Source organism: Strix aluco, unplaced genomic scaffold, assembly GCF_031877795.1.
Source record: "Strix aluco isolate bStrAlu1 unplaced genomic scaffold, bStrAlu1.hap1 HAP1_SCAFFOLD_149, whole genome shotgun sequence".
NCBI lineage: Eukaryota > Metazoa > Chordata > Aves > Strigiformes > Strigidae > Strix > Strix aluco.
Window position 1 is genome coordinate 39,107 of NW_027436639.1, and position 15,517 is coordinate 54,623.

The window sequence follows — 15,517 nt, forward strand, 5'->3', positions numbered from 1 at the left end:
TCCTCCACAACACCTCAGGGCTGAGCCTCACCCTGAACCCCGGGCTACTGGGGACCCCCTCCGGGCTACTGGGGACCCTCCCACCCCCCCCCCACCCCCCCCTCAGGGCTTCTCCGTCATGTGGGGGAGGGGTAAAAGTGCTCTGGAGTCACGTGATTCCCCCCCCCAATAAGCCCAGTGAGTCTCCACCCGGAGAGAAAAACACAGTAATTAAGATAACACGGTAATTAAGATAAATAATTAATAATAATAAATTTATTACGACACGTGACCCGCGTGTGAAATTGGGGGGGGAGGGGGGGTGTGAGGGGGGGTCAAAGGTCACCACAACCTGCCCCCCCCCCCCCCCCTCGGAGTCCTGCGCCCCCATTAAGGGGCTTCTCCTCCGTGTTGGGGGGTGGGGGACACACACACACACACATCGTCATTGTTGGGGACCCCCCACCCTCCCCCACCCCCAAATCCGGGCTCAACCCGGGGATTTTGGGGCGCCCGGCGCCGCCGATTTCATCCATAAATAATAAATATTGGTTTTTCACCCCAAAAAAAATCTCACCCCGCTGCCGGCGCGACCCGCGCGCCCGTGGCCCGGCCACGGTGGGTGGATTTTGGTGGGGGGGGGGGAGGTGCAGTTGGGGGGTGTCTCATTTTTTTTGGGGTGCAGAAGATCCGTCGGGTGGAGGTTGGGGGGTCCCTTCACTCCGGTTGTCCCCTCGGCGAGTTGGGGGGGAGGGGTCATAGACGGGTCGTGACCTTTGGCCTGGAGATCTTCATCTGGGGGAGGGGAGAGAAAGAGGTGAGGGAGGGGGGTGGGGGTCCCCATTTTGGGGGGGGATCCCCATTTTTTAGAAGGGGGGAGGGTTGTCCTACAGTGGCCGTACCGGGGTGGTGTCCACCAGCTCCAAGCGAGGTGTGAAGTCACGTCGCGTCTCCTCGCCCCCGTGGGGTTGCCGGTGGGGGGGGGTCGGTGATTTTTGGGGGGCGTTCCCCACGATTTTGGGCTGTGGTTGAGGTTGGGGGTCACCCAGGGGGGGGTCGGCCCCCAAGTTGCGGTAGAGGAAACCGTCGGGTGAGCTCCAGGTGAAGCCGTCGTCGGCGTCGTACCAGTTGCCACCAGCGTTGGGTTGAAGGTCCCTGGGGGGGGCAACAAGAGGGTGTCAAGATGGGGGGGGACACAAAGATGGAAGATTGGGGGGGGGTCCCCCAAAAATTGGGGGGTTCTACCTCAGCACGTGCCTCTTCCGGCGTTTCCTGATCAATATGGCGGCGAGAACAATGCAACCGATGAGCAAGATGGTGGCCACCAACCCCAACCCGGTGGCCAACTTGCTGACGCGACCGGAGCACTGGGAGCCCGTGTACCAGTACAGGGCTTCATCCTGGCAACTGGGAAAATGGGGAGGGGGGGAGGAGCCAGGGTCAGGCCCACGGGACGCTGGAGACCCCTCACCCACCCAAGTTGGTGGCCACGGGAGCCCGTGGTGGCAACTCACAAGCAGCGGGGACCGGCCCGGGTGACGCGGCACTGGCCGTGGTGGCAATCGATGGTGTTGGGCGTGTTGGGGGTGCAATTGGTGACGCAATGGATGATGCCTTGAGTGGTCACGGCGTGGTAGAAGTCGCGGTAGTCCGGGGGGGCTCGTTGCCAGCAGATATCTGGGGGGGGAGGGTTGGGTGGGCAAGGGAATGGTGGGGTGGGCAAGGAGGTGGTGGGGTGGGCAACGAACTGGTGGGGTGGGCAAGGAGGTGGTGGGGTGGGCAAGGAGGTGGTGGGGTGGGCAAGGAGGTGGTGGGGTGGGCAAGGAACTAGTGGGGAGGGCAAGGAACTGGTGGGGTGGGCAAGGAGGGGGTGGGGTGGGCAAGGAACTGGTGGGGAGGGCAAGAAGGTGGTGGGGTGGGCAAGGAGGGGGTGGGGTGGGCAAGGAACCGGTGGGGAGGGCAAGGAGGGGGTGGGGTGGGCAAGGAGATGGTGGGGTGGGCAAGGAGGGGGTGGGGAAGGAGATGATGGCACTGGGGGAACTGGGGGGACTGGGGGAACTGGGGGGCCACTGGGGGTACTGGGGGGCTACTGGGGGGGTGAGGAGGGTCCCCGAGGTCCCACCGTCCAGGGAAGACGCTTCCTCCATGTTCCTGACGACGGGGTCGGGTGCCACGGTGAGGCAGAGGACGGCTGTGGGCCAGTGGCCAGGAGGAGAAGACATCAATTAGCCACCACGTGGGGGGACGAGGGGGTCTGGGGGGTGGGAGATGGGGGGTCTGGGGAGGTTTGGGGGGGGCGGGGGGCACCCACAGGTGTTGTGTTGGCAAACGCCCTGGTTGGCCTCGGCCTGGTGCAACGTGGCCACCAACGTCTTCGTGATGGCCTCGAACTTCTGGGCCGTGTCGCTGCTCTTGGTGGTCGTGACGAAGATCTCGTGGTCCACCACGATGCTGCCGGGTCTTTGGGGGGGAGGGGAGAGAGTGAGGGGGGAGGGGTGGGGTGGGGTCACCCCATTGACCCCCCAACACCCCGATATGGGGGGTCCCTCCCCCTTACTTGAGGCTGATGATCCTGATGCCCTCGTAGCCAGGGATGGGCCCGTAGATCTTCTGTATCTGTAAAGCCAAAGGGTGATGGGAGCCACCGGGGAGGGGGACAAGGTGGCCACGGGGGGGACAAGGTGGCCACGGGGGGGGACAATGTGGCCATGGAGGGGATAAGGTGGTCATGGAGGGGACAAGGTGGCCACAGATGGCCACAGAAGGGACAAGGTGGCCAAGGAGGGACAAGGTGGTCACAGAGGGGGACAGGTGGTCACAGAGGGGATGAGGGGGACAAGGTGGCCACGGAAGGAACAAGGTGGCCATGGAGGGGATGAGGTGGCCATGGAGGGAATGAGGGGGACAAGGTGGCCATGGAGGGGACAAGGTGGCCACAGATGGCCACAGAGGGGACAAGGTGGCCATGGAGGGGACAAGGTGGCCATGGAGGGGATGAGGGGGACAAGGTGGCCATGGAGGGGACGAGGTGTCCATGGTGGCCACAGAGGGGGACAAGGTGGCCCCTTTTGCCCTCACCTCCTTCCGGAAGTGCCCATCGAAGGAGCCGAACGCCTCCGACTCGGGGTCCGTCAGCTGCTCCGTGTAGTTGAAGTTGGTGACCGTCACCACCATCCCCACGGCGGCCACGATCGTCCCCGGGTAGGCTGGAAGGACACAAAGAGCTTTGAAGCAGTGGCCCACGGTGGCCAGGGAGGGGACAAAGGTGGTCACGGAGCGGGAGGTGGTCACTCACGGAGGTTGGTCTCGAAGGAGTTGGTGGAGAACTCGCAGGAGGGGCCGTAGAAAGTCGGGGTGCAGAGGCACCCGGCGCTGGTGTAGGTGCCTCCGTTCTGGCAGACGCCTGTGGGGGGGGACAGAAATTGGGGAGGGGGGGGTCAGGGGGCACCTTGGGGGACCCCCTTGGGGCCAGGGGGACCTGCTTGGAGCGGGGTGATGGGTGGGGGGGTTATGGGTGGGGCACGATGGTGCTTTGGGGTGGAGGAAGGGGGGGGATGGACTCACCTGAAGGAATAACTGGGGGGGAGGTGGTTGTGATGGGTGGTTGGGTGGGGGTGGGTGCTGTGGAGGTTGTGTGGGGGGTGGTGGGTGCTGTGGAGGTCAACTGGGAGGTGGTGGGTGCTGTGGAGGTCGTGCGGGGGGTGGTGGGTGCTGTGGAGGTCAATGGGGTGATGGTGGGTGCTGTGGAGGTCATGTTGGGGGTGGTGGGTGCTGTGGAGGTCGTGTTGGGGGTGGTGGGTGCTGTGGAGGTCAACTGGGAGGTGGTGGGTGCTGTGGAGGTCATGTTGGGGGTGGTGGGTGCTGTGGAGGTCAACTGAGGGGTGGTGGGTGCTGTGGAGGTCATGTGGGGGGTGGTGGGTGCTGTGGAGGTCAATTGGGAGGTGGTGGGTGCTGTGGAGGTCAATGGGGTGACGGTGGGTGCTGTGGAGGTCAACTGGGAGGTGGTGGGTGCTGTGGAGGTCGTGTGGGGGGTGGTGGGTGCTGTGGAGGTCAACTGAGGGGTGGTGGGTGCTGTGGAGGTCATGTTGGGGGTGGTGGGTGCTGTGGAGGTCAATGGGGTGACGGTGGGTGCTGTGGAGGTCAACTGAGGGGTGGTGCGTGCTGTGGAGGTTGTGTGGGGGTTGGTGGGTGCTGTGGAGGTCAACTGGGAGGTGGTGGGTGCTGTGGAGGTTGGTTGGGGGGTGGGGGCTCCTGTGGAGGTCAAGTGGGTGGAGGTGTCTTCAGTGGTGGGGAAGACTGAGGAAAGGTCTCCGGAGGTGGTGGGGGCTGGCGAGGTCACATCACTGGAGGTGGCAGCACTGGACGTGGCTCCAGTGGTGGAGAAGGATGTGGAGGAGTCTCCTGAGGTGGTCGTGGGTCCCGTGGAGGTCACATCTGTGGGGGTGACAGTGGTGGAGGTGGCTCCAGTGGTGGAGAAGAGGGTGGAAACATCTTCAGAGGTGGTGGGGGCTGTGGTAGAAGTCACATCTGAGGAGGTGGCAGCACTGGAGGTGGCTCCAGTGGTGGAGAAGGATGTGGAGGAGTCTCCTGAGGTGGTGGAAGATGTGAAGGTCACCTCTGTGGTGGTGCCAGTGCTGGAGGTGGCTCCTGTGGTAGGGGAAGACATGGAGGAGTGTCCTGAGGTCGTCATGGGTCCCGTGGAAGTTACATCTGAGGAGGTGGCAGTGGTGGAGGTGGCTCCTGTGGTGGAGAAGGATGTGGAAAGTTCTGGGGTGGTGGGGGTTGGTGAGGAGGTCACTGCTATGGGGGTAAAATCAGTGGAGGTGGCTCCAGTGGTCGAGGAGAACGTGGAAACATCTTCTGAGGGGGTGGGGACTGTTGAAGAGGTCAGGTCTGTGGAGGTGGCGCTGCTGGAGGTGGCTTCAGTGGTCAGGAAGGACGTGGAAAGGTCTCCTGAGGTGGTTATGGAAGTTGTTGAGGTCACATCTGAGGAGGTGACGGTGCTGGAGGTGGCTTCAGTAGTTGTGAAGGACGTGGAGGCACCACCTGAAGGGGTGGGAGGTGTCGTGGAAGTCACCTCTGTGGTGGTGGCAGCACTGGAGGTGGCTCCTGTGGTGGAAAAGGATGTGGAAAGGTCTTCTGAGGTGGTGGGGGCTGGTGAGGTCAACTCGGTGGGGAGAAAATCAGTGGAGGTGGCTCCTGTGGTTGAGAAGGACGTGGAGGCACCTTCGGAGGTGGTGGGGGCTGCGGTAGAGGTGACATCTGAGGAGGTGACAGCGGTGGAGGTGGCTCCTGTGGTGGAGAAAAACGTGGAAAGGTCTCCTGAGGTGGTGGGGGCTGGTGTGGAGGTCACCTCTGAGGAGGTGACTGTGCTGGAGGTGGGTTCAGTGGCTGGGAAAGACGTGGACAAGTCTCCTGAGGTGGTTGTGGGTCCCATGGAGGTCACGCCTGTGGGGGTGGCTCCAGTGGAGAAGGACGTGGATACGTCTCCAGAGGTGGTGGGGGCTGGTGAGGAGGTCACATCGGTGGAGGTGGCACTGCTGGAGGTGGCTCCAGTGGTGGAGAAAGATGTGGAGGAGTCTCCGGAGGTGGCCGTGGAAGCCGTGGAGGACACATCTGTGGAGGTGGCCCCAGAGGTCGAGAAGAGGGTGGAGGTATCTTGTGGGGTGGTGAGGCCTGGTGAGGAGGTGACATCTGAGGAGGTGACAGCAGGAGAGGTAGCTCCAGTGGTCGAGGAGGACGTGGAAAGGTCTTCTGAGGTGGAGGAGGCTGGTGAGGAGGTCACCTCGGTGGGGGTAAAATCAGTGGAGGTGGCTCCTGTGGTTGAGAAGGACGTGGAGGCACCTTCGGAGGTGGTGGGGGCTGCGGTAGAGGTGACATCTGAGGAGGTGACAGCGCTGGAGGTGGCTTCAGTAGTTGAGAAGGACGTGGAGGCACCACCTGAAGGGGTGGGAGATGTCGTGGAGGTCACCTCTGTGGGGGTGGCAGCACTGGAGGTGGCTTCAGTGGCCGGGAAAGACGTGGACGAGTCTTCTGATGTGGTCATGGGTCCCGTGGAGGTCACATCTGTGGGGGTGGCAGCAGTAGAGGTGGCTCCTGTGGTGGAGAAGGACGTGGAGGCACCTTCAGAAGTGGTGGGAGCTGCGGTAGAGGTGACATCTGAGGAGGTGGCAGCGCTGGAGGTGGCTCCTGTGGTGGAGAAGAACGTGGAAAGGTCTCCTGAGGTGGTGGGGGCTGGTGTGGAGGTGAACTCTGGGGAGGTGACAGTGCTGGGGGTGGCTCCAGTGGTCAGGAAGGACGTGGAGGCATCTTCTGAGGGTGTGGAAGATGCCGTGGAGGTCACCTCTGAGGAGGTGGCAACGCTGGAGGTGGCTTCAGTGGCCGGGAAAGACGTGGACGAGTCTTCTGATGTGGTCGTGGGTCCCGTGGAGGTCACCTCTGTGGGGGTGGCAGCAGTAGAGGTGGCTCCTGTGGTGGAGAAGGACGTGGAAGCATCACCTGAGGGTGTGAAAGATGATGTGGAGGTAACCTCTGGGGATGTGACAGTGCTGGGGGTGGTCCCAGTGATCGAGGAGGACGTGGAAAGGTTTGAGATGGTTGTGGACCCTGTGGAGGTCACGTCTGTGGAGGTGGCGCTGCTGGAAGTGGCTTCAGTGGTCAGGAAGGACGTGGAAAGGTCTCCTGACGTGGTCATGGAGGCTGTGGAGGTCAACTCTGAGGAGGTGGCAGCGCTGGAGGTGGCTCCAGTGGTTGAGAAGACCGTGGAGGCATCTTCGGAGGGGGTGGGAGCTGCTGAGGAGGTCACCTCTGAGGAAGTGACAGCAGGAGAGGTGGCTCCTGTAGTGGAGAAGGACGTGGAAAGGTCTTCTGGGGTGGTGGGGGCTGGTGAAGAGGTCACCTCTGTGGGGGTGACAGCGCTGGAGGTGGCTTCAGTGGTGGAGGAGGATGTGGATACGTCATCTGTGGTGGTCATGGATGTCACCGAGGTCAACTCTGTTGAGGGGACAGCAGGGGACGTGGCTCCAGTGGTGGAGAAGGACGTGGAAAGGTCTTCTGGGGTGGTGGGAGATCCTGTGGAGGTCACCTCTGTGGGGGTGACAGCGCTGGAGGTGGCTTCAGTGGGTGGGGAAGACGTGGAGGAGTGTCCTGAGGTGGTCGTGGGTCCAGTGGAGGTCACGTCTGTGGAGGTGGCGCTGCTGGAGGTGGGTCCAGTGGTCAGGATGGACGTGGAAAGGTCTCCTGAGGTGGTTGTGGAAGTTGCTGAGGTCACCTCTGTGGTGGTGGAAGCACTGGAGGTGGCTTCGGTGGGTGGGGAAGATGTGGAGGAGTCTCCTGAAGTGGTCGTGGGTCCCGTGGAGGTCACGTCTGTGGGTGTGACAGTGGTGGAGGTGGCTCCTGTGGTGGAGAAGGACGTGGAGGCACCTTCTGAGGTGGTGGGGGCTGTGGTAGAGGTGACATCTGAGGAGGTGACAGCAGGGGATGTGGCTCCAGTGGTTGAGGAGGACATGGAGAGGTCTTCTGAGGTGGTGGGGGCTGCTGTGGAGGTGACCTCTGAGGAGGTGGCAGCACTGGAGGTGGCTTCAGTGGCTGGGAAAGATGTGGAGGAGTGTCCTGAGGTGGTCGTGGGTCCCGTAGAGGTCAGGCCTGTGGGGGTGACAGCGCTGGACGTGGCTTCAGTAGTTGAGGATGTGGAGGCACCACCTGAAGGGGTGGGAGATGACGTGGAGGTCACCTCTGAGGAGGTGGCAGCGCTGGAGGTGGCTCCGGTGGTGGGTGAAGATGTGGAGGAGTCTCCTGAGGTTGTTGTGGGTCCCGTGGAGGTCACATCTGTGGGGGAGGCAGCAGCAGAGGTGGCTCCTGTGGTGGAGAAGGACGTGGAGGCATCACCTGAGGGTGTGGAAGATGCCATGGAGGTCACCTCTGAGGAGGTGACAGTGCTGGGGGTGGCTCCAGTGGTTGAGGACGTGGAAGCATCTTCGGAGGTAGTGGAGCTGCGGTAGAGGTGACATCTGAGGAAGTGACAGCAGAGGAGGTGGCTCCAGTGGTGGAGAAGGATGTGGAAAGTTCTTCTGAGGTGGTGGGGGCTCCCATGGAGGTGACCTCTGTGGGGGGTGACAGCGCTGGAGGTGGCTTCAGCGGTGGAGGAGGACGTGGATACATCAGCTGTGCTGGTCACGGATGTCACCAAGGTCAACTCTGTTGAGGGGACAGCAGGGGACGTGGCTCCAGTGGTGGAGAAGGACGTGGAGGCATTACCTGATGGCGTGGGAGGTCCCGTGGAGGTCACATCTGTGGGGGTGAGAGCGGTGGAGGTGGCTCCAGTGGTGGAGAAGGACGTGGAAAGGTCTTCTGAGGGGGTGGGGGATCCCGTGGAGGTCACCTCTGTGGGAGTGGCAATGCTGGAGGTGGCTTCGGTGGCTGGGAAAGACGTGGAGGAGTGTCCTGACGTGGTCGTGGTTCCCATGGAGGTCACCTCTGTGGGGGTGACTGTGCTGGGGGTGGCTCCAGAAGTTGAGAAGGACGTGGAAAGGCCTTCTGAGGGGTGGGGACTGTTGAAGAGGTCACGTCTGTGGAGGTGGCGCTGCTGGAGGTGGCTTCAGTGGTCAGGAAGGACGTGGAGGAGTCTCCTGGGGTGGTTGTGGATCCTGTGGAGGTTCCATCTATGGAGGTGACAGCAGGGGAGGTGGCTGTGGTGGTGGAGAAGGAAGTTGAAAGGTCTTCTGGGGTGGTGGGCGCTGCTGTGGAGGTCACCTCTGAGGAGGTGGCAGCACTGGAGGTGGCTTCAGTAGCTGAGGACGTGGTGGCACCACCTGAAGGGGTGGGAGATGCCGTGGAGGTCACATCTGTTGGGGTGGCAGCAGTAGAGGTGGCTCCTGTGGTGGAGAAGGACGTGGAAGCATCACCTGAGGGTGTGGAAGATGCCGTGGAGGTCACCTCTGGGGACGTGACAGTGCTGGAGGTGGCTCCAGTAGTGGGGGAAGACGTGGAGAAGTCTCCTGGGGTGGTCGTGGACTCTGTGGAGGTGACAGCAGGGGAGGTGGCTCCAGTGGCGGAGAAGATGGTGGAGGCATCTTGGGAGGTGGTGGGGGCTGGTGAGGAGGTGACAACGGTGGAGGTGGCAGCGCTGGAGGTGGCTTCAGTGGTTGAGGACGGGGAAACATCTTCTGAGGCTGTGGAAGATGCCGTGGAGGTCACCTCTGAGGAGGTGGCAGCGCTGGAGGTGGCTTCAGTGGTCAAGAGAGACGTGGAGGAGTGTCCTGGGGTGGTTGTGGATCCCGTGGAGGTCACCTCTGTGGGGGTGGCAACGCTGGAGGTGGCTTCAGTGGCTGGGAAAGATGTGGATGGGTCTTCTGAGGTGGTTGTGGGTCCTGTGGAGGTCACGTCTGTGGGGTGAGAGCGGTGGAGGTGGCTCCAGTGGTGGAGAAGGACGTGGAAAGTTCTTCTGAGGGGGTGGGGGATCCTGTGGAGGTCACCTCTGTGGGGGTGGCACTGCTGGAGGTGGCTTCAGTGGCCGGGAAAGACGTGGAGGAGTGTCCTGACGTGGTCATGGGTCCCGTGGAGGTCACGTCTGTGGGGGTGACAGCAGGGGAGGTGGCTCCAGTGGTGGAGAAGGACGTGGAAAGGTCTTCTGGGGTGGTGGAAGCTGCTGTGGAGGTCACGTCTGAGGAGGTGGCAGCGCTGGAGGTGGCTTCAGTGGTCAAGAGAGACGTGGAGGAGTGTCCTGGGGTGGTTGTGGATCCCATGGAGGTCACCTCGGTGGGATTGGCAGCAGTAGAGGTGGCTCCAGTGGTGGAGAAGAGCGTGGAGGCATCTTCTGTGGGGGTGGGAGCTGCCGTGGAGGTCACCTCTGTGGACGTGGCTTCAGTGGTCAAGGACGTGGATGTGTCTGAGGTTGTTGCTGGTGCCATTGAGGTCACCTGTGTGGAGGTGACAGGAGGGGAGGTGGCTCCTGTGGTTGAGAAGAACGTGGAAAGTTCTTCTGGGGTGGTGGGAGGTGGTGAGGAGGATACGTCGGTGGAGGTGGCAGCGCTGGAGGTGGCTCCACTGGTCAAGGAAATCGTGGTGGAGTCCCCTGAGGTGGCCGTGGATCCCATGGAGGTCACCTCTGTGGGGGTGGCACTGCTGGAGGTGGCTTCAGTGGCTGGGAAAGATGTGGATGAGGCTTCTGAGGTGGTTGTGGGTCCTGTGGAGGTCACATCTGTGGGGGTGACAGTGCTGGGGGCGGCTCCAGTGGTGGACAAGGACGTGGAGGAGTGTCCGGAGTTGGTCGTGGAAGCTGTGGAGGTCACCTCTGGGGAGGTGGCACTGCTGGTGGCGGCTTCAGTAGTTGAGAAGGACGTGGAGGCATCACCTGAAGGGGTGGGAGATGTCATGGAGGTCACCTCTGGGGAGGTGGCAGCGCTGGAGGTGTGTCCAATGGCCGGGAAAGACGTGGATGAGTCTCCTGAGGTGGTCGTGGGTCCTGTGGAGGTCACCACTGTGGAGCTGAGAGGGGTGGAGGTGGCTCCAGTGGTGGAGAAGGACGTGGAAAGTTCTTCTGAGGTGTTGGGGGATCCCATGGAGGTCACCTCTGTGGGTGTGGCACTGCTGGAGGTGGCTTCGGTGGCTGGGAAAGATGAGGATGAGGCTTCTGAGGTGGTTGTGGGTCCTGTGGAGGTCACATCTGTGGGGGTGACAGTGCTGGGGGTGGCTCCAGTGGTGGACAAGGACGTGGAGAAGTGTCCTGAGGTGGTCATGGAAGCTGTGGAGGTCACCTCTGAGGAGGTGACAGTGCTGGTGGTGGCTACAGTGGTGGGGAAAGACGTGGAGGAATCTCCTGAGGTGGTCGTGGGTCCCATGGAGGTCACGTCTGTGGGGGTGAGAGTGGTGGAGGTGGCTCCAGTGGTTGAGAAGGATGTGGAGGCACCTTTGGAGGTGGTGGGGACTGTTGAAGAGGTCACGTCTGTGGAGGTGGCGCTGCTGGAGGTGGCTTCAGTGGTCAGGAAGGACGTGGAAAGGTCTCCTGAGGTGGTTGTGGAAGTTGCTGAGGTCACGTCTGAGGAGGTGGCAGCGCTGGAGGTGGCTTCAGTGGGTGGGGAAGACATGGAGGAGTGTCCGGAGGTGGTCGTGGGTCCCGTGGAGGTCTCGTCTGTGGGGGTGACAGTGGTGGAGAAGAGGGTGGAAATATCTTCTGAGGTGGTGGGGGCTGGTGAGGAGGTCACCTCTGAGGAGGTGGCAGAGCTGGAGGTGGCTCCAGTGGTGGGGGAAAACGTGGAGGAATCTCCTGAAGTGGTCGTGGGTCCCATGGAGGTCACGTCTGTGGAGCTGAGAGCGGTGGAGGTGGGTCCAGTGGTGGAGAAGGACGTGGAAAGGTCTCCTGAGGGGGTGGGGGATCCCATGGAGGTCACCTCTGTGGGGGTGGCAACGCTGGAGGTGGCTTCAGTGGTCAGGAAGGACGTGGAAAGGTCTCCTGAGGTGGTTGTGGAAGTTGTTGAGGTCACGTCTGTGCTGGTGGCAGCGCTGGAGGTGTCTTCAGTGGGTGGGGCAGACGTGGAGGAGTGTCCTGAGGTGGTTGTGGGTCCCATGGAGGTCTCGTCTGTGGGGGTGACAGCAGGGGAGGTGGCTCCAGTGGTGGAGAAGGAAGTTGAAAGGTCTTCTGGGGTGGTGGGGGCTGGTGTGGAGGTCACCTCTGAGGAGGTGGCAGCACTGGAGGTGGCTTCAGTAGCTGAGGACGTGGAGGCACCACCTGAAGGGGTGGGAGATGCTGTGGAGGTCACGTCTGTGGGGGTGGCAGCGCTGGAGGTGGCTCCTGTGGTGGAGAAGGACGTGGAGGAGTGTCCAGAGGTGGTCGTGGAAGGTGTGGAGGTCACCTCTGGGGAGGTGGCAGCGCTGGAGGTGGGTCCAGTGGCCGGGAAGGATGTGGATGAGTCTCCTGAGGTGGTCGTGGGTCCTGTGGAGGTCACCTCTGTGGGGGTGACAACGCTGGAGGTGGCTTCAGTGGCCGGGAAAGACGTGGAGGAGTGTCCTGACGTGGTCGTGGTTCCCATGGAGGTCACCTCTGTGGGGGTGACAGTGCTGGGGGTGGCTCCAGTGGTTGAGAAGGACGTGGAAGCATCTTCTGAGGTGGTGGGGACTGTTGAAGAGGTCACATCTGTGCTGGTGGCAAATCTGGAGGTGGCTTCAGTGGGTGGGGCAGACGTGGAGGAGTGTCCTGAGGTGGTCGTGGGTCCCGTGGAGGTCACGTCTGTGGGGGTGACAGCAGGGGAGGTGGCTCCAGTGGTGGAGAAGGAAGTTGAAAGGTCTTCTGGGGTGGTGAGGGCTGCTGCAGAGGTCACCTCTGAGGAGGCGGCAGCACTGGAGGTGGCTTCAGTGGCTGAGGACGTGGAGGCACCACCTGAAGGGGTGGGAGATGCTGTGGAGGTCACCTCTGAGGGAGTGACAGTGCTGGGGGTGGCTCCAGTGGTCGAGAAGGACGTGGAAAGTTCTCCTGAGGTGGTTGTGGATCCTGTGGGGGTCACGTCTGTGGGGGTGGCAGTGCTGGAGGTGGCTCCAGTGGTGGAGAAAAGGGTGGAAGCATCTTCGGAAGTGGTGGGGGCTGTGGTAGAGGTGACATCTGTGGAGGTGTCAGGAGTGGAGGTGGCTTCAGTGGTGAAGGACGTGGAGGCACCACCTGAAGGGGTGGGAGATGTCATGGAGGTCACCTCTGTGGGGGTGGCAGCGCTGGAGGTGGGTCCAGTGGCTGGGAAAGACGTGGACGAGTCTCCTGAGGTGGTCGTGGGTAGCGTGGAGGTCACGTCTGTGGAGGTGGCAGCGCTGGGGGTGGCTCCAGTAGTCAGGAAGGACGTGGAAAGTTCTCCTGAGGTGGTCACGGAGGCTGTGGAGGTCACATCTGAGGAGGTGGCAGCGCTGGAGGTGGCTCCAGTGGTTGAGAAGGACGTGGAGGAGTCTCCCAGGGTGGTTGTGGATCCTGTGGAGGTCTCATCTGTGGAGGTGACAGGGGTAGAGGTGACTCCAGTGGTCGAGAAGAACGTGGAAAGTTCTTCCGGTGTGGTGGGGGCTGCTGTGGAGGACACCTCTGAGGGGGTGACAGCAGTAGAGGTGGCTCCAGTGGTCGAGAAGGTCGTGGAAGGGTCTTCTGAGGTGGTGGGCGATCCCGTGGAGGTGACCTCTGGGGAGGTGACAGCGCTGGAGGTGGCTTCAGCGGTGGAGGACGTGGATACATCAGCTGTGCTGGTCACGGATGTCACCGAGGTCACCTGTGTTGAGGGGACAGGAGTGGAGGTGGCTTCTGTGGTCAAGGAGGACGTGGATATGTCACCTGAAGGGGTGGGAGATGTCATGAAGGTCACCTCTGTGGAGGTGGCGGCGCTGGAGGTATCTCCAGTGGCCGGGAAAGACGTGGACAAGTCTTCTGAGGTGGCCGTGGAAGCCGTGGAGGTCACCTCTGTGGGGGTCACATCAGTGGAGGTGGCTCCTGTGGTGGAGAAGAGGGTGGAGGCATCTTGGGAGGTGGTGGGGGTTGGTGAGGAGGTGACATCAGTGGAGGTGGCAGCGCTGGAGGTGGCTCCAGTGGTGGAGAAGGATGTAGAGGAGACTCCTGAGGTGGTCGTGGGTCCCGTGGAGGTCACGTCTGTGGGGGTGAGAGCGGTGGAGGTGGCTGCCGTGGTGGAGAAGAACGTGGAAAGGTCTTCTGGGGTGGTGGGGGCTGGTGTGGAGGTCACCTCTGAGGAGGTGACAGTGCTGGGGGTGGCTCCAGTGGTTGAGGAAGACGTGGAGGAGTCTCCTGGGTGGTCGTGGACCCTGTGGAGGTCACGTCTGTGGGGGTGGCAGCAGTAGGGGTGGCTCTGGTGGTGGAAAAGGATGTGGAAGCATCTTCTGAGGGGGTGGGAGATGCCGTGGAGGTCACGTCTGTGGTGGTGACAGTGCTGGAGGTGGCTTCAGTGGTCGAGGAGAACGTGGAAAGGTCTCCTGAGGTGGTGGGGGCTGTTGAAGAGGTCACCTCTGTGGAGGTGGCTTCAGTGGGTGGGGAAGACGTGGAGGAGTGTCCTGAGGTGGTCGTGGGTCCAGTGGAGGTCACGTCTGTGGAGGTGGCGCTGCTGGAGGTGGGTCCAGTGGTCAGGACGGACGTGGAAAGGTCTCCTGAGGTGGTTGTGGAAGTTGCTGAGGTCACCTCTGTGGTGGTGGCAGCGCTGGAGGTGGGTCTGGTGGCGGGAAAGACGTGGAGGAGTGTCCTGAGGTGGTCGTGGGTCCCGTGGAGGTCACGTCTGTGGGGGTGACAGTGGTGGAGGTGGCTCCTGTGGTGGAGAAGGACGTGGAAAGGTCTTCTGGGGTGGTGGGGGCTGGTGAGGAGGTCACCTCTGAGGAGGTGACAGTGCTGGGGGTGGCTCCAGTGGTTGAGGAGGACGTGGAGGAGTGTCCTGAGGTAGTTGTGGATCCTGTGGTCACCTCGGTGGAGGTGGCAGCGCTGGAGGTGGCTTCAGTGGTGGAGAAGGACGTGGAGGAGTGTCCTGAGGTGGTCATGGGTCCCGTGGAGGTCACGTCTGTGGGGGTCACAGCGCTGGGGGTGGCTCCGGGGATCGAGGAGGACGTGGAGGCACCTTCTGAGGGGGTGGGAGATGCCCTGGAGGTGGCTGTGGTGGCCCACAAGAACGTGGACGAGTCTCCCGGGGCGGTGGAAGGGGGGAAGGTCACCTCCGAGGAGGTGGCAACGCTGGGGGTGGCTCCGGTGGCCGAGAAGGACGTGGACAACTGACCTGTGGTGGTGGAGCCGTTGGGGGGGGGTCAACTCTTGGGGTGGGCGTTGGGGGGGAGGTGACCCCCGTGGAGGTGGCTCCGGTGGCCAAGGGGCCCGTGGTGGCTCCTGTGGTACCCAGTGCCACACCCCCCCCCCCCCCCCAAGGTCTCCTCCCCACCGGTGGCTTCAGCCGAGGTTCAACCCCCCCAAACCGTCCCCCAACACGTGTCCCCCCCCACGGAGGAGGCCACCACCTTCCTCTTCCTCCTCCTCCTCCTCCTCACGACCACCCCCACCACGTCCCATGGACCCACCGCACCCCCGTGGACCTCCCGCCATCTTGTGTCCCCATCCCCAGGGGCCTGGTGGGCCACCAAACCCACCTGCCACCATCCAGGCGACCAAGATGGCGCCCACCTCCGTGGACCCCCACCATGGCCGTGACCTTCTTCCTCCTCCTCCTCCTCCTCCTCACGACCACCCCCACCACGTCCCATGGACCCACCGCACCCCCGTGGACCTCCCGCCATCTTGTGTCCCCCCCAGGGGCCTGGTGGGCCACCAAACCCACCTGCCACGACCAAGATGGCCGCCCACCCCCATGGCCCCCCAGCCATGGCCGTGACCTTCCTCCTCCTCACGACCACCCCCACCACATCCCGTGGACCCACCCCACCCCTGTTGACCTCCCGCCATCTTGTGTCCCCCCCCCCAGGGGCCTGGTGGGCCACCAAACCCACCTGCCACCATCCAGGTGACCAAGATGGCCGCCCACCCCCGCGGCCCCCCGGCCATGGCCGTGACCTTCCTCCGTGGCTCCACCGG

The 15,517-nt window shown here is 62.7% G+C and overlaps 1 protein-coding gene across 1 annotated transcript; it reads right to left on the reverse strand.

The window, feature by feature from the left end:
- Positions 1 to 638: 638 nt before the first annotated feature.
- LOC141919095 (uncharacterized) lies at positions 639 to 14,478 on the reverse strand. Its single transcript, XM_074814080.1, is given in 16 exon segments — positions 639 to 774; positions 882 to 1,134; positions 1,225 to 1,386; positions 1,494 to 1,656; positions 2,102 to 2,170; positions 2,291 to 2,439; positions 2,537 to 2,595; positions 3,058 to 3,185; positions 3,275 to 3,382; positions 3,544 to 3,780; positions 3,902 to 3,990; positions 4,035 to 8,397; positions 8,502 to 9,421; positions 9,520 to 13,727; positions 13,730 to 14,222; positions 14,270 to 14,478. Coding segments are annotated over 16 exon segments (11,649 nt in total). The 3' UTR covers positions 639 to 735.
- Between the last annotated feature and the right edge of the window lie 1,039 nt (positions 14,479 to 15,517).